The following is a 22135-nucleotide window of genomic DNA, read 5'->3' on the forward strand; positions in this document are numbered from 1 at the left end:
TCCTCTTTGACAACCATAATCTGTTCTCTATGTCTGTGGGTCTAATTTCTGTTTTAAATCAGTTCATTTGTATCTTTTTTTTTTTTTTTAAGATTCCACATATAAATGATATTGTATAATATTCATCTTTCTCTACCTGGCTTACTTCACTTAGTATGATAATCTCCAGGTTTATCCATGTTGCTGCAAATTGCATTATTTCGTTTTTTTTTATTGCCGAGCGTTAAGGGCAAGGCTGATGATTAGCAATTGGACACAGGGAGCCATACTTCAAAGAGTGCCTTTGATCATTCTTATTTTTATGGCTTGACCTTCCACCATATCTAATTAGGTCAGTTTTTATCTTGTACGTTGAGGTTAAGAGGGGCAAAATGCTCACTAGTAGGAATCAACTTGTCAGTGCCACCCTCTAAGGTCGTGAAGTTTGCACATTTACTTTCACTCACAGCTCATTAGCTTAAACTCGGTCCCATGGCCACACCTGGCTGCAAAGGAAGCTGGGAAATTATAGATCCTCCCTTGGGTAATGTGCTCAGTTAAAACTTGAAGGTCTCAAACTTCCCTGGTGCTCCAGTGTTTAAGAATCCACCTTGCAATGCAAGGGACATCGGTTGGAGCCCTGGTCTAGGATGATCCCACATGCCACGGAGCAACTAATCCTGTGCACCACATCTACTGAGTGTTTAAAGAGAATGTACATGCATGCGTGCTCAGCCATGTCCAACTCTTTGCAATCCCATGGACTGTAGCCCACCCAGCTCCTCTGTCCATGGGATTCTCCAGGCAAGAATACTGGAGTCGGTTGCCATTTCCTCCTCCAGGGGATCTTCCTGACCCAGGGATCAAACCCAAGTCTCCTGTGTCTCGTACATTGCAGGCATATATTCTTTACCATCTGAGCCACCCAGAAAGTCCACTTAAAGAGAATATCAAGGGGGAAAAATCTGAATACATAAAAAGACACAAAGCATGTAAGATCTTGAATCTTCTCCCATATGCAGAATGAAGGAAGAAGAGACTTCTTGCATAAGAAGAATCATTCAAGGATCAAGGATCTCTTTGTCTGGAAGTTTCTCCCAGGAATGGACTAATTCTGGAGACATAGTTTCTGCCTTGTGCATGAAGAGTTCATTAATTGCCTTTGTGCAAAATGAGCAAATGAATACATTTTGTGCAAACTATTAAACTATTTTTTTTGTTTGTTTCAGTCAACATTCAAAATAAAGTGATAAAAAAAAAGTTCTTCTTACAAACGTAGTGAAAAATATAATAAACGTAGCCATCAGCCCGAACTTATATTTTACATATCATTTGCCTTCAGAATATCTGACTCATGAGGAAATTTCTGCTAGCTTCTTCCTTCTTGGTCTTATTTCCTTATCCTGAGATAAACTGGATCATAATTTTTATTAACTGTGTTACTTTAGATTATGAAGGGGATCAAAGTCTATATTTAAAGATTAAAGGAGTAATACCAATTTTATTACCAACCAATAAAAGTTTATTGGAAGCTTGGTGTGCTGCAGTCCGTTGGGTCCCTAAGAGTCTGACACAACTGAGTGACTGAAATGACTGACCCACTCCAGTATTCTGGCCTGGAGAATTCCATGGACTGTATAGTCCATGGGGTCACAAAGAGTTGGAATGAGCAACTTTCACAATAAAAGTTTGCTTTGATCATAGCTCACACGTAACAATGCCCCTGAATCAAAGCATGATACCTAAAACTAAATGCAGTCAGTATTATTTTGCTCTCTTTGTGTGCTTGGTCGCTCAGTCGTGTCTGACTCTTTGCAACCCCATGGACTGTAGCCCGCCAACCTCCTCTGTCCATGGGGATTCTCCAGGCAAGAATACTGGAGTGGGTTGCCTTGCCCTCCTCCTGGGAATCCTCCCCACCCAGGGATCATACCCAGGTCTCTCGAATTGCAGGCAGATTCTTTACCATCTGAGCCACAAAGTGTAAAAGTCGTATATTTTAGAGGGGCTTCCCTGGTGGCTCAGGAGTAAAGAATCTGCCTGCCAGTGCAGGAGACACAATTTCGATTCCTGGTCTGGGAAGATCTCACATGCCTCGGAGCAACTAAGCCCGTGCAGCACAACTACTGAAGCCTGTGGGCCTGGAGCCTGTGCTCTGCCACAAGAGACGCTCCACAATGAGAAGCCAGAGCACCACAGCTAGAGAGTAGCCCCCACTCCGGGAGACAGTGAAGGACAAGGAAGCCTGGTATGCTGCTGTCCACGGGGTCGAAAAGAGTTGGACACAACTCAGCGACTGAACAGCAACAACCCACTTCTTTAGATCTGAAATTTAGTTATATGATTATCTTCTCTGCTGGGTCTCTGCTGTCTGACCTCTACATTAATCATTTCTCATAACTTATATACCCTTTTTGTGGGGGCTGTGCTGGGTCTCAGCTGCATCATGTGGGCTTCTTGGGGTGCACGAGCTTAGTTGCCCAGTGGCAGGTGGGATCTTAGTTCCCCAACTAGGGATCAAATCTGTGTCCCCTGTACTGTAAGGTAGGTTCTTAACCACAGAACCATGAGAGAAGTCCCAATTTTTATCTCTTTAGTTCCTTTCTACCTACTGGAGAAAGCTTTTCAAGTTTTCCTCCAGCTTAATGCTTCTGCAGTCTCAATTTTCCTTGGTACTGTCTCCAGCACAGGTTTGTGACATGCTAATTCATGTCCTTTTCTTTGGTAATGTGCACCCAGGTTCTAATATTTTGTCCCCATCGCCCAGTGGATCCACACTTTGGACTCACCAACCATGATGTCAGAATCTCACACTGGGGATGCATCTCTTTTTAGGAAGTGTCCTTCGCATCCTCCACTACACTTTTGGTTCACTCGGTTTAGTTGTGGTGTGTTTGATTTCCTGGAGACCTGACTGCTGCAGTAGGATTGTATTTCTGGTTCATTCTTCACTTGGCAGGAAAGAGACACAAAGAATTGGGTCATTTTGTGATCCCAGCCTTGATTCTTCCTTCTCCTTTCCTTCTCTTTAGTGGAAGACAACTGTGGGAGAAACGAGTTTCAGTGCCAAAATGGGAAATGCATCTCCTATAAGTGGGTTTGTGATGGGACCGCCGAGTGCCAAGACGGCTCTGATGAATCCCAGGAGACATGCAGTGAGTTTCTCCCCGCCTTTGGACATGACGTGTGTCCTAACCTTTTCTTTTTAACTCCTTTTTTTTTTTTTTTTAATCTACGTATAGTTGTGTTACACTTAAACATTTTCAATGTTAATTTTCAACGTGTTAATTTCTGTTGGATGGCAAAGTGATTTGATGATAGCAGGTGACAGACGTGGTAGAAATTGACAAGCATACTAATGTATTCTTCTATGAATTAGGAGATGGGCAGAGAAGATATTGGGCTTTCCAGGTGGGTCAGAGGTAAAGAATCCACTTGCAATGCAGGAGATGTAAAAGACTCGGATTTGATCCCTGGGTTGGGAAGATTTCCTGGAGGAGGGTATAGCACTCCACTCCAGTATTCTTGCCTAGTATTCTTCCATGGACAAAGGAGCTTGGCGAGCTATAGACCTTGGGGTCGCAAAGAACTGGACAAGACTGAAATGCTTAGCATGCACACAGAGATGATATTATTGGAACTTTCCTTTAAAGTTTCCTTTCCTCTTTTTTTTTTCATTGAGGTTCATGTTACACAGATTAGCCCTTTTTTAAGATTTTTTTTTTTTTTGGTGGACCATTTTTAAAGTCTTGATTGAATTTGTTATAATATTGCTTCTTAATGATTTAGGTTTTTGGCTTCGAGGCATGGGGGTCTTAGCTTCCCAACCAGGATCGAACCTTCACCCCATGTTAGAAGGCAAAGTCTTAACCATTGGACTGCCAGGGAAGTCTCACAAATTAGCCTTTTTGTGTGTTTGTTTTTTGTTTTCTTGGCCACTCCAGGTGGCTTGTGGGATCTTAGCTTCCCAACCAGGGATCAAACCCATAACAGCTGCAGTGGAAGCTTAAGAGTCCTAACCACTGAATTAGGCCATTGGGGGTAGGAATAAAATAGGAATTTGGGATTAACAGATGCATACTACTATATATAAAATAGATAATCAACAAGGACCTACTGTATAGCCCAGGGAACTATATTCAATATCTTGTAATAACCTATAATGGAAAAGAATCTGAAAAAGAAAATATATACATATATATACACACACACACATGTGTAACTGAGTCACTTTGCTGTACACCTGAAATTAACACAACATTGTAAATCAATTATGCTTCGATTTTTTTAAAAAAGCCACCCCAAAATTTTAAATTAAAAAAAAGTGACCAGTTTAGTAGCATTAATATATTCCCAGTGCTTTGCAACCACCACTTTTATCTCATTCCAAAATCTTTGCAACACCTGGCATCTAACTTAAAAAAAAAATTATTTTTCTGCACTGGGTCTTAAGTGCAGCATGCAAGACCTTCAGTCTTCCTTGTGGCATGCGGGATCTTTAGCTGTGGTATGTGGTATCTAGTTCCCTAACCAGGGATTGAACCCAGGCCCCCTGCATTGGGAGCATGGAAGTCTTTGCCACTGGACTCCCAGGGAAGTCCTCAGCAACTAATTTTTAATAAGTTCCATTAAATTTCCTTCATTTTGGCCCAGAAAAGTGAGCCTGAATCTCCTATCAGAAAACTCTGGGATCTTCCCTTGCAGAGCTCGGAGTGGCAAGGCATTCTTCCCTCTGCGTTACGGTTCAGCTCTGTTTCTCCCATAGAGTCTGTCACCTGCAAGATGGGGGACTTCAGCTGTGGGGGCCGTGTCAACCGCTGCATTTCGGGGTCCTGGAGATGCGATGGCCAGGTGGACTGCGAGAATGGCTCGGACGAAGAAGGCTGTTGTAAGTGGTGTCCCTTGTCTGGTGGCCCGTGGATCCTAGCCGTGTCCAAGTGATCTGACTGGGTTCGTGGCTGAGGTCAGTTTGTTCCAAACCATAGAGAGTTTCAGACAGGAAGGCACTCTGCAGCAGGTTCTGTCTTGCCTCTTTGATTTTATTCATTACTTATAATTTCTTTTCTAATTGTGTAGATTTTTTAAAAACAAAGTAAGACTCTTAAAAAAAACACCCTGGGGGAAATTTAAATAATTGAGATCACATCAAATCTTCAAGTTGACAAAATATGAAACCCCCCAAGAGAGTATTAAAAAAAAAAAAAAACCTAAAAAGTGAGTGAGTGCTTAGTGATGCATATCTAACCTTGGTTCTCACTGGGGAACATTTTAAAATAAAAAGGATTGGGCCTCTTTTCCAAGTGTTCTATTTTTTCTTCCAGCTTTATTGAGAAATAGTTGACATGTAACATGGTGTGAGTTTAGTCTCCAGTGTGATGATTTTATATATATTGTGAAATGATTACCACAATAGGGTTATTTAACACCTTCATCATTTCACATAATTACTGTTTCTGTTGACTCTCTAATAATACCAGCATAAACAACAAGGTCCTATTGTATAGGGCTGCTGCTGCTGCTGCTAAGTCGCTTCAGTCGTGTCCGACTCTGTGCGACCCCATAGGTGGAAGCCCACCAGGCTCCCCTGTCCCTGGGATTCTCCAGGCAAGAACACTGTAGTGGGTTGCCATTTCCTTCTCCAATGCATGAAAGTGAAAAGTGAAAGGGAATTTGCTCAGTCGTGTCCGATTCTTAGCGACCCCATGGACTACAGCCTACCAGGCTGCTCCATCCATGGGATTTTCCAGGCAAGAGTACTGGAGTGGGGTGCCATTGCCTTCTCCAATTGTATAGGGCAGGGAAACTATAGTCAATATTCTGTGATAAACTACAATGGAAAGGGATATGAAAAAGAATACATTTACGTATAACTGAGTCACTTTGCTGTAGAGCAGAAATTAACATACCATTGGAAATCAACTATACTTCAATCCAACTTTAAAAAAAAAATTATTAAACTCCGTCCACAATGGGAAAAAAAAAGATTGACATGTATGTACAATAAAACTGAAGAAGTTAAAAAAAGAAATAATAGTACCATCAAACCCAGGAGGTGGGAGGATGAGTAAAATAGAGGAGGGAGATTAATAGGAACCAACTTCCTCCTGTAAACTAAATAATTCACAGTGATGTGATGCACAGCGTGGTAAATGTAGTCAGTAAGATGGTGATAACCTTGTAGGGTGGCACGCAGTAAGTGGACTTAGCTTGGTGATCGTTTTGTGCTATCTAAAGTCACTGAGCCGCTGTGGCATACCTGGAAACTGGCACAGCTTTGTAAGTCAACTATACTTCAACTTCAAAAGTCCAATATGGGCTTCCCTGATATCTCGGTTGGTAAAGAATCTGCCTGCAATGCAGGAGACCTAGGTTCAATCCCTGGGTTGGGAAGATCCCCTGGAGAAGGGAAAGGCTACCCACTCCAGTATTCTGGCCTGGAGAATTCCATGGACTGCATAGTCCATGGGGTCCCAAAGAGTGGGACACGACTGAGCGACTTTCACTTTCAAAAAGTCCCATGTCATTGTAAATAAAAACAAGCAAATAATAATAATAAGGGCAACAGTTTTTTATTTTTATTTTTGGCTACTCTGAGTGGCTTTCGGGATCTTAGTTCCTCCACCAGGAATGAAACTTGGGCCCTTGGCAGTGAGAGCCTGGAGCCCTAACCACTGGACCGTCAGGGAAGTCCCCAGCCATTTTTTGGTTTTGTTTTGTTTTTTAAAGCCGAAATTACCTCCTTTTCATTTTATAAGTACTACAATGTGACATTTAAAGTGCCATCTCTAAGCTTCCTCTGAACCTGAATGCATTATTTTCAGGGAGATATTTGAGCTGAAGGTCAAAGGAGGATGATCACATTTACTATCTAGTATTTCAAAGTCTCCAGTCGGATCAAAATATTCTACTTTACCTTCCTTCAACACCCAATTTCCAAACGTTCAGAGCTGCTCAAGGACCACTAATAAAATGAAGGATAATAAAATTTGAATAGTAAAATGGGGTCACAAAGAGTCATGTCTGACTCTTTGTGACCCCATGGTCTATACAGTCCATGGAATTCTCCAGGCCAGAATACTGGAGTGGGTAGCCTTTCCCTTCTCCAGGGAATCTTCCCAACCCAGGGAACAAACCCAGGTCTCCCGCATTGCAGGCAGATTCTTCACCAGCTAAGCCACAAGGGAAGCCTTTTAATAGTAAAGGAACACTTAATTATAAGTGCTGAATTCCCTCAGTTGTGTCCGATTCTTTGCAACCCCGTGGATTGTAGTCTGCCAGGCTCCTGTGTCCATGGGATTCTCCAGGCAAGAATATTGGAGTGGGTTGCCATTTCCTACTCCACTCATCCTTTTTTTTTTAAACTAAAGTATATTTAATTTACAGTTTTGGGTTAGTTTTAGGTGTAGAGCAAAGTGATTCAGTTACACACACTCACACATATATTCTTTTTCTTCTTCTTTTCTACTATATTTATTATAAGATACCGACTATAGTTCCCTGCATAAACTCTTAAATACAGGTTCCCGTGTACCTTTACATCCCAGTCCTCCAGTAACACTTTGAGACAGGAACAGATGAGGAAACTGAGGCCCAGAGGGGCCCAGGAACTGGGTGGTTGTCGGCCAGGTCCCCTGACCACTGCCTGGAGTCCACTCACTGCGCTCTGGCCTCTCCTCACCTCAGTGTCCCCATCTGTGCAATGAGTTGGTGTCGGGATTGGGGAGTGGTTTCCCCGGTGACCAGGCTGTCCTCTCCCGTCCGTCCCTGCAGCCCCCAAGACGTGCTCCCAGGATGAGTTCCGCTGCAATGACGGCAAGTGCATTGCCCCGAAGTTCGTCTGTGACTTGGACCTGGACTGCTTAGATGGCTCGGATGAGGCGTCCTGCCCCATGCCCACCTGCGGCCCTGCCAACTTCCAGTGCAACAGCTCCATGTGCATCCCCCAGCTCTGGGCCTGCGACGGCGACCCCGACTGTGACGATGGCTCAGACGAGTGGCCAAAGCACTGTGGGACCCCCCACCCATCAGGCCCCCTGCAGGACAACAACCCCTGCTCGGCCCTCGAGTTCCACTGCGGCAGTGGCGAGTGCATCCACTCCAGCTGGCATTGCGACCATGACCCTGACTGCAAGGACAAGTCTGACGAGGAGAACTGCGGTAGGGGCGCCTCGGAAATCCCCTCACCCAGGCTGGGGGCTCCCCCGGCAGGGGACAGGGGTGGGGCGGTGCCTTCAGGTGCTTAAATGATTCCGCATCACACAATAAGAAAGTCAGTCCTGGACTTCCTTGGTCCAGTGGTTAAGACTCTGCTCTTCCAGTGCCGGGGTGAGGGTTGGATCCCTGGTCAGGGAACTAAGATCCCATATACCTTAGCTCCGTCAAAAAAAGAAAAAGGAACTCTGCTTCCAAAGGTCTTATCTCCAACTATAATAAATCCTTGATGGAGTGATTCAGATACAAGAAAAGAAAGAGCTAATATCCTGCATAAAGAATATGATATCCAAAGATATCTTCAGATTATATTCAAGGCAACATGGTGTCAATAAAGCATTGACCTAAAAAAAAATACCAAAAGTCGGTCCCATTTCATGTTCCTTTCAGTCTTTCTGATCACATAGAGGACACTGTCTTCCAAAGGAGTTCCCTTTTGAACACCTGTTTATTTATTTTTAACATTTATTATTATTTTAATTCAGTTACTTACTTTTTGGTTGTGTTGGGTCTTCACCGTTGCATGAGGGCCTTCTCTAGTTGTGGTCTGTGGGCTTCTCCTGTTGCAGAGCACAGGCTCTAGGCGCACAGGTTCAGTATTTGCAGCACAGCGGTTTAGTTGTTGTGTGCTGCGGAAGACTGTCCCAGACCAGGGATGAGACCCATGTCCCCTGTATTGGGTGGTGGATTCTTATCTACTATACCACCAGGGAAGCCCCTGGAGCCCCTATTTAATTTTTCTCTTGCCAAGAGGAGCAGACTGTAGCACGCTGTATTATTTTGGTCCAGAAAGGATCCAGGCCTGACTGGTGATGTCCAAGCTGTGTGACCCTTGGCCGGGGACGTAGTATTACTGTGCTTTGATCTCCTCCCCTGTAGATGGAGCAACAGCGTCGGCCTCGGTGGACCTGGGTTACGACATAAAAGCACACACACACACAAATGAGTTCCAAACATTTGCATACTTATTTATCATCTTTTTTTTTTTTCTCCACTGACCTCTTGAAATTGAATTTGCACATTGTCAGCATTTTCATAGTGAAATATAACCCACAGGAAAGTGCAGAAAGCATAAGCTTAGAGCTTAATGAATTAGGGTTAAGTGAAAACCTGTTTCAGGTCAAGGTCTAGTCAGAAACATTTTTCACGTTCACAGTCTGAGTCATTGAAAGGGCTGTGTGATACTCAGTAGTAATGACTTTTTTGGGGGGGGAGGTGGGCAGCGGGCTTCACTGGTGGCTCAGTGGTAAAGAATCCACCTGCTAATGCAGGAAACTTGGGATCAATCCCTAGGTCAGGAAGATATTAATTCCCTGGAGTAGGAAATGACAACCCACTCCAGTGTTCCTGCCTGGGAAATCCCACGGACAGAGGAGCCTGGTGGGTTACAGCACATGGGGTCGCAAAGAGTCAGACACAGCTTAGGGACTAACCAACAACATCATAACGTACCTGGCCAGGCTTCTATCTAGACTGGGACCACATCATTGCTTTTCTGCCAAGAATGGCCTACTAGCTCTGCCAGCTTTTTTTTTTTTTTATTCATTTACTTCTGCCAGGTCTTAGCTGTGGCATGAGGGACTTAGCTTACTGACCGGGGATCGAACCTGGGCCCCCTGTATTGGGAGCACAGAGTCTTAGCCACTGATTGGGAATTCCCCGATCTGCCAACTTTTTAATGAATTTCCTGCACGCAAGGACAGACTGGAGAGAAATCTAGGAAAATGTAATGGTTGTGTTAGGTGCTTTCCCTTTCTTAATTCTCCACACTTGGCTCTTTGTTTCCCAGCTGTGGCCACGTGCCGGCCTGATGAATTCCAGTGCTCGGATGGGACCTGCATCCATGGTAGCCGGCAGTGCGACAGGGAGCCTGACTGTAAGGATCTGAGTGACGAGCTGGGCTGCGTCAACGGTGAGCCCCACCCCTCCAGGATCCCGGGCTGTGGGGAGATGTGGGGGGAGGAGCACAGTGCCTCCCAGACAAGGGAGGAGCCTCCTGTGTGTCCTCAAGCAAGTTACTTGAGCTCTCTGAGCCTCTTTCTCTAATCTGCAAAATGAAAACATCTACTTCAGGACTGTGAGATTTAATGAGGTTGGAGTGTACATAGCTCATGAACCTGAGCTCACAGAGTTACGTGTACAGTACAATTCCACTTTGCTGAGTTTATAGTGTAGCAGTTCCGCTCGTGGGAAACTTGTATCTGTGCACTGGGAGATAGGCTCTAGAATGAGCAGAGTAGCACTGTCCTAACAGCAAAGCAGTAGAAGCAACCAGAATGTTCATCAGCAGTAGAATTAATTTATATATATATATATATATATATATATATATATATATATATGCCATGTTGCATGACATGTGGGATCTTAGTTCCCTGACCAGGGATCAAACCCACGTACCTTGCATTGGAAGCTCAGAGCCTTAACCACTGAACCACCAAGGAAGTTCCAGCAGTAGAATTAATGTAAAAAAAAATTTTTTTTTTAATTGTGGTGAAATAGAGGCTTCCCTGGTGGCTCAGATGGTAAAGAATCTGCCTGTAATGCAGGAGATGTGGGTTTGATCTCTGGATCGAGAAGATCCCTTGGAAAAGAGAATGGCAACCCACTCCAGTATTCTTACCTGGAGAATTTGGTGGGCTACAGTCCATGGAGTCTGGAAGAGTTGGACAGGACTGAGTGGCTAACACAACAAAAAAAAAACACATGTAACAGAATTTATTGTCTTAACCATTCTTAAGAGTATAGTCCAGTGGTGCTAAGTCACCATCCGCATGATCCATTGCCAGAACTCTTTCATCTTCCCGTATTGAAACTCTGTCCCCATTATACACTCGCTGTTCTCCTTCCTCAAGCCCCTGGTACCCACCATTCTACTGTCTCTACCAATTCCACTCCTCTAGTATTTGACCTTATGTAACTGGAATCACAAATTTGTGTGACGGGTTTATTTCACTAAGCGTCGTTTCCTCAACGTGCATCCATGTTATAGAAGGTGTCAGAAATGCCTTCCTTTTTAAGGCAAAATAATATTCTGCTGTATGGATGGACCACATGTTGTTTATCCAGTCACCCGTGGATGAACACTTGGGTTGCTTCCACGCCTTGGTTGTTGTGAATAGTACTGCTGTGAACAGGGCTGCCTGGAAATAATTTTAAACGGCAGTGTCATCACAGAGTGGAATATCATGCAGCTGAGAAAAATGAGGCTACAGCCCCTGTCTGCAGCCCAGGTGAACTTCATAACCTTGGGGTTGCAAACAAGAAGGCAATTGCAGGAATTTAACTGGATACAGTTATTAAGACTCAAAAGCAAGCAAAATTCAACAGTAGATTGTTCATTCATACATGTTTGATAGAATTATTAATGAAAAAATAAAGAAGTAGTAATCAAAATTCAAAATTATCATTACCTCTGGGGGTAGTAGAATGGGATGGCTTAGACCACTATAATAGTTTAGGTCAGGGGCTGGAGAGTAGGAATTTTCAGCTCTGCAGGCCATAGTCTCAATTACATCTGCTTGAGTCTGCTGTTATAGCATGAAGTCTGCCACTGACTGTATGTAAACCAATGGGCAGCGCTGGGTGCTAATAAAACTTCTATTTAAACAAACAGGCATCAGGCCAGAGTTTACCAGCCCCTGCTATTGGTGATATTCTAATTCTTAAGCTGAGTGGAGGCTTCATGTATGATCAGTAACTGTTCTGTTTTACCACCAAATACATTTGTATCTATTCTTGCATAAATAATCATATTAATAAGAAGCACTAAGCCACCTCCTGTCTCCTGGAAGCACCTGACCCTACTCTGTGCTTATAGTGACTCTTTGCGAGGGGCCCAACAAGTTCAAGTGCCAAAGCGGTGAGTGCATCTCCCTGGACAAAGTGTGCAACTCCGTCAGGGACTGCCGGGACTGGTCGGACGAGCCCCTCAAGGACTGTGGTGAGCCCTGGGGTGTGGGCAGCTGGTAGTGTTGAGGGTGGGGTCCACCTCGTTGAGACGTGGGTGCTGTGGTGCTGTGAGGGGCCAGCCCTGCCGAAGCCCACAAGTGCTGTGACTCTGGGGCTGGACAGATGTTAGGGGGGAGCCTGGGGATAAGTGGATTGGCTTCTAAGCCTCAGTTTTCCCATCTGTAAGATGGGGCAGTAACTTCCCAGACATCCTAGGGCTGCTGGGGATCAGGTGTTGGAAGTGTTTTCAGCAGCACTTTGACCCATGATTTGGACTTTCCAGTCCATAGGGTCTCTGTCGCAGCTCTTCTACTTGGCTTTTGTAGCAGGAGAGCACCCACCCAAGCCCATACACGTGCATTTGAATGCCTAGGGCCATGTTCCAATATTCTATTATGGATACAGACACTCGAATTTCATAGAACTTTTGAAATATTTTGCTTTTGATTCTTATTTTCTTCTCAACTATTTTAAAATGTAAAAACCATTCTTATCTGTCAAAGAGCAGGTTGAGGGCTGGCTTTGGCCCACGCTTGGTATAGAGGGTAAGAGCATGGATTATGGAGCCCAGTGCCCTAGGTTTGCATCAAGCCGTGTGATCTTAAACAAACTGTTTAACCTGGCCATGCCTCGATTTCCCCAGCTATAAGTCTCATGCCTTTAAGGTCATAGGGAGGATTTTGTGTGTGTTAGTCACTCAGTCCTGTCCGACTCTTTGCACAGAGTCCATGAGCTCCTCTGTGCATGGGATTCTCCAGGCAAGAATACTGGAGTGGGTTGCCATTTCCTATGGGGAGGATTAAGTGAGTTAATACATGTAACTGTAGTAAGTGGTATGTGGCTTTTATTTTTTATAATTAAAAATTTTTTTAAATTATGGTTAAAAAAACCCACAAAATTTATGGTTTTACCATTTTTAGGTGTTCAGGCATGTTTTAAGTACAGTCACAGTGTTGTGTCACCATCACCACCATCCATCTCCAGAACTATTTCATCTTGCGGAACTGAGTCTCTGTCTCCACTGAATACTAACTCCCCCTCCCCCAACCTCTGCACCCACCCTCCTACCTTCTGTCTCTATAAATATGACCCCATTAGGGGCCTCACATGGAGTAGTATTTGTCCTTCCGTACCTGGCTTATAATTCACTCACTATAACACCCTCATAGGGCTTCCCTAGTGGCTCAGCTTGCCATTGCAGGAGACTCAGGTTCCATCCCTGGGTTGGGAAGATCCCCTGGAGGAGGAAATGGTAACCTACCCCAGTATTCTTGCCTGGGAAATCCCATGGACAGAGGGGCCTGGTGGGCTACAGTCTATGGGGTTGCAAAGAGTGGGACAAGAATTAGCGACTAAACATCGACAACATCCTCGTGGTTCATTCATGGTGTCACGTGTGACAGTGGCCCTAAGACCTCTTAGGAATCATGGCAACTTCACCAGCAGTCATCATGTTGGTTATGATGAGGTAGAAATAGTGCGGGATGTTGGATGAGGGGTGGCTGGCGGCCAGAGTGTGACCGGTGCCCCTCCTGCATCTGGCACAGGGACCAACGAGTGTCTGGACAACAAGGGCGGCTGCTCTCACATCTGCAATGACCTCAAGATCGGCTACGAGTGCCTGTGTCCCGAAGGCTTCCAGCTAGTGGGCAAGCACAGATGTGAAGGTGATTCCCAAGCCCCTGGCTCTTTCCTTGGAAGAAGAGGGGGTCAAAGCCTCAGCCTCAGTTTTCCCATCTGTTAAGTGGGTGAAGGTACCCTCCTCACAGGGCTGGTGGGAGGCCAGGTGCTTGAACCAGCTGTTGCCAGCTTGGCCCTTGGGGAGCACTTGCTTTTGGCCTTTGGGGATTAATAATTAAGAAAGAAATCTCAGCTGATGCAACTTCGCCCAGTTGACTATGCCCTAAAGTGAATGGTGAGGTTGGGGTTAGAGATCATGCTTGGCCATTTTCAAGATTTTGGTGATCAGGGACTTCCAGTGGCTCAGACTTCACGCTCCCAAAGCAGGGGGCCTGGGTTTGATCCCTGGTCAAGGAACTAGATCCCACACGCTGCAATTAAGAGTTCATATGCTACAGTTAAAGATTCCACGTGCTGCAACTAAGATCTGGTGCAGCCAAATCAATAAATTAAAAAAAAAAATTGGTCAGAGCATCCTGTCCTGGAGGTTTTCCCGAGAGGGGATGGGTTGTCCTCCATTTGCCACAGGGAGGCATGGCTCTTGGTCAGAGCCCATGGTTCCATCTGCGCCCTGCTGGAAAGATGCTCCAGTTCTCTCTGTGTCCCAACTCTCAGATATCGATGAGTGTCAGAACCCTGACACCTGCAGCCAGCTGTGCGTGAACCTCGAGGGCAGCTACAAATGCGAGTGCGAAGAGGGCTTCCGGCTGGAGCCCCTCACCAAGGCCTGCAAGGCCGTGGGTAAGTGCAGGGAGGTGGCGGTGGGGGGAGGCCATGTGGTGGGACTTTCATCATCCTGTGGACAGAGGAGCATGGCAGTCTACAGTCCATGGGGTCAAAAAGAGGACTAAATCAACTTAGCATGCAATGAAACAAATAGACATCACTGTTTCTTTTACCTGAAGTTAGGTTAGAACTGCAACCATGCAGTGATTCTTAGAAGCACCTAAATCAGGGGATCCCATGTTTCTGGAGGTCGGGGTCCCTTCCACTCTGCTGAACCGCCCCCTTCCCGGATCCCCAGGCACCATCGCCTACCTCTTCTTTACCAACCGCCACGAAGTCAGGAAGATGACTCTGGACCGAAGCGAGTACACCAGCCTTATCCCCAACCTTAAGAACGTGGTCGCCCTGGACACGGAGGTGGCCAGTAACAGGATCTACTGGTCTGACCTGTCCCAGAGGAAGATCTACAGGTGAGCCTGCCTGCTCCCCTAGCCGCACGCAGCCCCAGTTCCTGAGTGGACGGAGGGCCCCCGGAGCCGACACTCTCCTCTTCCTTCTCCTTTCCCCTCAGTGCCCAGATCGACGGAGCCCCCGGCTTCTCCTCCTACGACACCGTCATTGGCGAGGATCTCCAGGCCCCCGATGGGCTGGCAGTGGATTGGATCCACAGCAACATCTACTGGACCGACTCCATCCTGGGTACCGTCTCCGTGGCTGACACCAAAGGTGTGAAGAGGAAGACGCTCTTCCAGGAGGAAGGCTCCAAACCACGGGCCATTGTGGTCGATCCCGTCCATGGGTGGGTATTCCTAGGGCTGGGGTTCACAAATGGATTAGAGGTCCAGATGGGGGGAGGTTTGGGCTTAGGTAGACCAGATGACCAGACCAGACCAGATTAGCTTTTTGTTTGTTTTTTGTTTGTGGGGTTTTTTTTTGGGGGGGGGGGGCACAGGTTTTTCTTTATGTCTTTATTTTTTTCGGATGCCTGGCTCTTCATTGTTTTGCACAGGCTTTCTCTAGTTGTGGGGCACAGGCTTCTCACTGTGGTGGTTTCTCTTGTTTTGGAAGGCAGCTATGCTCACCACTATACCACCAACGCGTTTCTCTTGTTTTGAAGCACAGGCCGTGTGGGCTTCAGTAGTTGTGGTTCCTGGGCTCTAGAGCTCAGGCTCAGTAGTTGTGGCACAAGGGTTTAGTTAACTCCGAAGCATGTGGGGTCTTCCCACGTCCCCTACACTCTCAGTGGGAGGGGGTTCCATCATGGTGGGAATTTTATCATCTGAACTTTGCACAGGATGGGGGTGTAGAACATCTTGGGAATGTTCGCTACATCCCCAAGACCTCTCCCAAATGAACACACAGCCCAGTTAGCATAAAAACAAGAGAGACAATGTCCTTAAGAAATACTGAACACTTGAAAAAAAAAAAACAAACCCGTACACACTTCAGCATTAGCCAAACAACAATTTTTGCAAACATAGTGAAGGTCGCCACCCGTGGCACGCCCCCTGCAGGTGGGACCATGGCTGAATCAGCAGCTCCAGTGTCCACAGGGACCCCTGTGAAAGCATGGTCTCGTCCCAAGTACCATGCCCTGCAGAGGACACCTGCTCCAGCACATTACATGTGTGTCTGGGAGGGTCTCTGGGGCTGGGAAGTTCACAGCCGCAGGATGGGCAGCCTGTTCTGGCTGCAGTTATTGGGGGAGAGGGAGCGATGGGCCTGAGAGAGAAAAGGTTGGCGAAGCCACACTTGGCTGTGCTAGCACGGTGTCCACGGCTCAGATTGGAGGGACCCTGGGATGAAGGTGGGCCCAGCAGGCCTTCCTCCAACAAGACTAATGCCCTCATTTGGTGGAGGGTCATCTGGTCTATCCAGATGCCAGGAGAGAGAGACCCTCCCAGACACACACTCCACTTAGACTTGTATCACTTGCTCTGCTCTTATATTTCTCCCCCTAAACAGCAGGCACCACCACCTGGCTCTTCCATTTGGTCTATGAGTTTCCTTTCCTTCAGGCTGATGGGCCATGATTTATTTAAACTGCTCTCAAAAAATATATATATATAAATAAATAAATAAAAATAAACTGCTCTCCAGCACATGGAAATTTAAGTTTTTCTCCCCTGCCTTATACAAAGGAGCCATGAATAGCTTTGAATGCCTTTGAACATGAGTCCTTGCAATTTATCTGCAGGATAACATACACTTAACCTGGCGGTCCAGTGTTGATACTCTGTGCTCCCAATGCAAGGGGCATGGGTTCAATCCCTAGTCGGAGAACTTAGATCCCACATGCCACACAGCCTTAAAAAAAATAAGAAGAATAAATAAATTCATACTTTACCAAAACAAATTTATAAAAGCCCTTAGGCTCAGAAAGCAGTGTTCAGAGAGCAGATTCCAGGGCCCCAGTCCCAACACTGGAATGAAAACCTCCCTTTGTTCTCCAAAGTCCCCGAATCTTGCCAGGTCTCACCAGGTTGCAGGTCCTGGAACTGGCAAGGTTGGTGGGGTTTAGTCCCTAAGTCGAGTCTGACTCTACGACCCCCTGGACTGTAGCCTGCCAAGCTCCTGACTGTCCATGGATTTCTCCAGGCAAGAATACTGGAGTGGGTTGCCATTTCCTTCTCCAGGGGATCTTCCCCACCCATGGATCAAACCCAGGTCTCCTGCACTGCAGGCAGATTCTTTACCAACTGAGCCACCAGGAAGCAGCAAGGTTAAGTTAGGGGACCAGAAAGAACCCATCCAGGGCCTCCCCCAGTAGGGACTGTGGGGGCGGGGGTAGTTCCTGGCCTGGCTGATGCCAGGGAGAGAGCAGCTCTTCCGGGTGGTCACAGCTTCCCTCCTTGATGTCCCCCTGTCTGTCCTTCCCGCTGCTCCCCCAGCTTCATGTATTGGACTGACTGGGGCACTCCTGCCGAGATCAAGAAGGGGGGCCTCAACGGCGTGGACGTTTACTCGCTGGTGACCGAGGACATCCAGTGGCCCAACGGCATCACTCTAGGTACACTGGGGGGACAGTAGTCCTCGGTGTCAGGCAGGGTCTGGAGGAGAGATGACCAGGGGGCTCCGTGAGAGTGTCGAACTGGAAACTCACCTCCCCTCTCCCCACACCACACCTGCATGCGGTTCGGGTGGGAGGCGGGTGTGGATCTGAATGGCTTTCCCAGGCGCTGAGTCCGGTTGGGTTGGGGGTTGGTTCCCTCCTGTGAAGAGCAGGATGCCCAAGCCCCACGGCCCAGGCATTGCCTGTGACCTCTCCTTGCCACCACTGTGGGTTCTAGATCTTTCTGGCGGCCGCCTCTACTGGGTCGACTCCAAACTGCACTCCATCTCCAGCATCGATGTCAACGGGGGGAACCGGAAGACCGTGCTGGAGGACAAGAAGAAGCTGGCGCACCCCTTCTCCTTGGCCATCTTTGAGGTGGGGGCTGGGGGCACGCAATCACTCCTTATTTTAAATTAAGAAATTTTTAAAGAAAAAAGGCTCTGGAAGAGAGAGATGGCCAGGCAGCTCTGTGAGAGTTTATAACCCAAAACTCAGTTTTCTTCCCCCGACACACACCTGCATGCAGTTCAGGCTTGCAAGTCAGGGCAGGAGCTCGGGGGAGCCGATGATTTTCCCTGGTGCTGGGTCCTCAGGGTGGGGCCCTTCCTCCTTCGGGGAGCAGAATGCCCAAGTCCTAAAGCCCCCAACATTACCTATGACCTCTCCTTTCTCCCTCGCCCTACCAGCCGCACTCCCGTGGACCCATTTGGAGGGGTGTGGAACCAGTGGTCGTGTCCCCTATGGCTGATGGGGATATGTCATTCCTTATGCCCCTGTAGGATAAAGTATTTTGGACGGATGTTATCAACGAAGCCATTTTTAGTGCCAACCGCCTCACAGGCTCAGACATCAGCCTGATGGCAGAAAACCTGTTATCGCCGGAGGACATTGTCCTTTTCCACAACCTCACGCAGCCGAGAGGTAAAGATGGGGTGGCCTCCCTCACTACCTCCGCTTCTCTGCCTGTGCTCTGGAATGTTCCAGAATTTTTCTGACCTCATTCTCATCCTGCCTCCCTGCCTTTTCCCGCCGCAGGGGTGAACTGGTGTGAGAGGACTGCCCTCCGCAATGGTGGCTGCCAGTACCTGTGTCTGCCGGCCCCACAGATCAACCCCCGCTCACCCAAGTTCACGTGTGCCTGCCCCGACGGCATGCTGCTGGCCAAGGACATGAGAAGCTGCCTCACAGGTGGGGATCGGCCTTCTGCCACCCTTGAGGGTCGGCCCTGCAGCCTTTCTTTGCTCATCTGTCAAATGGGAGAGCAAGGCCCCTGGAGGCTGTTGTAAGGCTTTTCTCAAATGCTGGGTACATCAGCACTGACTAGCAGGGAGACGGACTCAGGTCCAGTTCTCTCTGTCCCAGCCCTCTTTGGCGGGGAGGCCCTGATTTTAGCTGCAGACATTAAGGGAGAATGCGGCCCCTCTTTCAGTCTCTGCATCCTCAGAGAAAGTCCCTGCTGGGGGTCAGTGTGTCTGTAGCACTTACGAATCTCCCTTTTGAAAGACAACGTGTACTATAATAACATAGACACTAGTGGGTTTGTATTTTCACTGCATTTGTCTTCAGTTTTTTCTGTGGCCCATGGCACTTGCTTCTTACCTGTTTTCAGCAGCAGCACAACTCTCATTGGCTCTCAGGCCACAGGACACTCAGGAAATGTTTATTCTTTCAGAGTCTGAATCTGCAGTGACCACCCGAGGACCCTCCACGGTCAGCTCGACAGCTGTGGGGCCGAAGCGCATGGCCAGCCCTGAGCTCACCACAGCCGAGTCGGTGACAATGTCCCAACAAGGTAAAGCCTGAGGCCACCTACCCTCCGCTCCCTGCACCAATTCATTGATAACCAGCATCTCTGTGAAGAGACAGAGTGGATTTAGTCTTGGTTCTTTGGCTGACTGTCTCTGGCATGGCTTGTGCCTGTCTGAAGCCTCAGTTTCCCTACCTGGAGCTAATAACAGTGCCTGCCCACCTCCCTGGAAAAGTGGGGATCACATGAGCATGGGAAGAACCTGAAGTTTAAGGTGTCTGCCCAGCAAGGCCAGGACTAGTGTGAGGCAGGTCAGGTACTCCCTGGGGTAGCGCCTAAAGGGGGCACCAGAAAATCAAGGACTCAGATAATAGTTTAATGCAATTTTTTTTTCAGGTTTTAGGTTTTCTTTTACACTTTAAAAATTAATTTATTTCTAATGCATTATTATTTTTAAATCAAATAATCAAATTGTGGCCTGTGGGGACAGTCCTGATAAATAAAGTTTGCTTGGTCCCAATGAGGCAGGTTTTGCAAAGTGTATCATCAGATCCTGTTTTCCTAAAAATTTTGCTCTTTTGTTCTTCATGAGATATTGGCATTAATTTTTGTTTTCTTTTCTTTTTCTTTTTTTTCTTGGCCATGCCACGTGGCTTGTGAGATCTTGGTTCCCCAACCAAGGATTGAACCCAGACCCTCAGCAATGAGGGTGGAATCCTAACCACTGGACCATCAGCCAGGGAGTTTCCATTGGCATTAATTTTGATATTTTAAAAAATGCATTATAATGTTACTGGTTTACTGAGTTTGGGGGGGAATCCCTTCAAATTTTGTGACTGAGGCGAGTCCCCAGTTCCCTTCTTAGCCTGCCCTCAAGGTCTTAACTCTACCACCTCCCCAGCTTGATTGATTGGAAACCCGCCGTTCACTGATTTGTCCAGCAGAGGGCGCCCGGCCCTGTTTTTGAGCAGTCCGGAAACAGCACAGGCTTTTCTGGCCAGGAAAAACAAAAAAAAAGCACATTAGCAAGTTTCAGACATTTTTTTTTCCCCTTTCAAAGTAACTGAATCCTTTGTTCCACCATAAAGGGGATACAACAGGAACTGTATGGTAGAGAGAGGCCCAGAACCGTTTTCGATTGAAGTGCCACTGCTTGAAATACCATTTCACAGACGGGTCCATCTGGGGCTTCTCGAATTTGGCAAAGGAGCTCTTTTAAAAGAAAAATTTCTCAAGGACACTGCTGCTACTGCCCTAAATTATTTTTGTGGTGAGGTTTCTTAAATAAGCGCAAACGTAAAACTGGGTACAAACTCTGTCCAAAGCATGTATGACAGCTGGTCGATACGGATTTGAATATAAATGGTGATGGTCATTACTGCTCACTGGCTTATCGTGTGGCTCGGATGTTACTCGTGTGGTCTTCGCAGAGCATTAGCCTGTTTGGAGGCCTTTATATTTTCACTCACACGGGCCCTCACGTTGTCTGGCCCAGGTGCACACATGTGATTATATAACGATGTCACCTCCAATATCTTTTTTTGTTAGTTTTTTTTGATGTGGACCATTTTTTTTTAAGTCTTTATTGAATTTCTTACAATATTGTTTCTGTTTCATGTTTTGGTTTCTTGGTGGTGAGGCATGTGGGATCTTAGCTTCCCAACCAAGGATCAAACCCACACTCCCTGCATTGGAAGATGAAGTCCTACCCACTGGCCCACTAGGGAAGTCCCTTCCCCAAATATTTATTAGCTGGGGCCAGCTGGCACAGGACTATGGGTCTTTGGTGCGATCCAACCCAAGCACTGAAATTGCTGAGAATTACGGGGACAGAAGGTGACCCCTGCCCTCATCCACAATAGGCTCCTTGTCATCAAATGCAGGGGCTTCCCGGGTGGCTCATCTGCCGATGCAGGAGATGTGAGTTCAATCCCTAATCAGGAAGATCTGGAGAAGGACATGGTAATCCACTCCAGTATTTTTGCCTGGGAAATCCCATGGGCAGAGGAGCCTGGGGGACATGACTTAGCAACTAAACAACAACATCAATGCAAAAGCAGGTTGAAAAATTCCATCAGTGACCTCTCCAGCCCTGGGAATGTATCCACAAGTTTTGGTCTCAGAGGCCGGCATCTGCCTTCCCTAGTGCCTCATAACACGAGCCTACAGGACCCTCTTAAATTCGGGCCATACTCCCAATTGCCCACAGGCGAGGCCTGGACAGAAGCCAGTCTGCACTGTTCAAGCCTGGGAGATACTCCAACTTCCTTTGGACGTTTGAAGACACTGGGAAGTGTCGGGTGTTCTCCTCTGCATGTTGACATCATATACCTGTGTTTCCCACCCTTTCACGGTGCATCTGGGCCTCACTTTCTCCCTTGTCTACTACAGGCCAGGGTGACGTTGCCAGCCAAGCGGACACGGAGAGGCCCAGGAGCGTGGGTGCCCTATACATCGTCCTCCCCATCGGTAAGCCTGTGGCCGGTCCTCCCCTGGCTCCTTGCTTCCTGCAAAATGACTTCAGCTCCCGGCAAGCTGTTCTGGTCCACCTTCCCTCCAGTAATCGGCTGGCCCCATTGTGTGTCCTGTTTATCACTGAGCAACCCCCTTCCTAGCTTCATTCACTAAACAAGTATAGTTGAGCGACTACTGTATACCAAGGCCATTTCTGAGCACTGGGGACAGAGCCCAGAGAGAAACAAACATCCGCCCCCTTGGAGCTGAGAGCAGAGTGGGACATCTGAGATGTCACAGGGGAGGAAGGGGAACTGGGCCAGGGTTCCCGC

The 22135-nt window shown here is 47.1% G+C and overlaps 1 protein-coding gene across 3 annotated transcripts in view; it reads left to right on the forward strand.

The window, feature by feature from the left end:
* LDLR (low density lipoprotein receptor) overlaps nt 1–22135 on the forward strand; it is a 34132-nt gene that overhangs the window by 8431 nt on the left and 3566 nt on the right. The window contains exons 2-16 of one of the 3 annotated variants that reach the window (XM_086409381.1): nt 3012–3134; nt 4745–4867; nt 7750–8136; nt 9980–10102; nt 12011–12133; nt 13689–13808; nt 14437–14562; nt 14846–15017; nt 15119–15346; nt 17439–17557; nt 17838–17977; nt 18382–18523; nt 18638–18790; nt 19275–19394; nt 21741–21818. In XM_086409381.1, the coding sequence (XP_086265507.1) occupies nt 3012–3134; nt 4745–4867; nt 7750–8136; nt 9980–10102; nt 12011–12133; nt 13689–13808; nt 14437–14562; nt 14846–15017; nt 15119–15346; nt 17439–17557; nt 17838–17977; nt 18382–18523; nt 18638–18790; nt 19275–19394; nt 21741–21818 (2277 nt within the window). The remainder of the gene's footprint in view (nt 1–3011; nt 3135–4744; nt 4868–7749; nt 8137–9979; nt 10103–12010; nt 12134–13688; nt 13809–14436; nt 14563–14845; nt 15018–15118; nt 15347–17438; nt 17558–17837; nt 17978–18381; nt 18524–18637; nt 18791–19274; nt 19395–21740; nt 21819–22135) is intronic. The other 2 variants (XM_086409382.1, XM_086409383.1) reach the window with 2 other exon arrangements.

Source organism: Bos grunniens, chromosome 7 (genome assembly GCF_055505025.1).
Source record: "Bos grunniens cultivar Pamir isolate PY7600 chromosome 7, Bosgru_T2T1.0, whole genome shotgun sequence".
Lineage (NCBI taxonomy): Eukaryota > Metazoa > Chordata > Mammalia > Artiodactyla > Bovidae > Bos > Bos grunniens.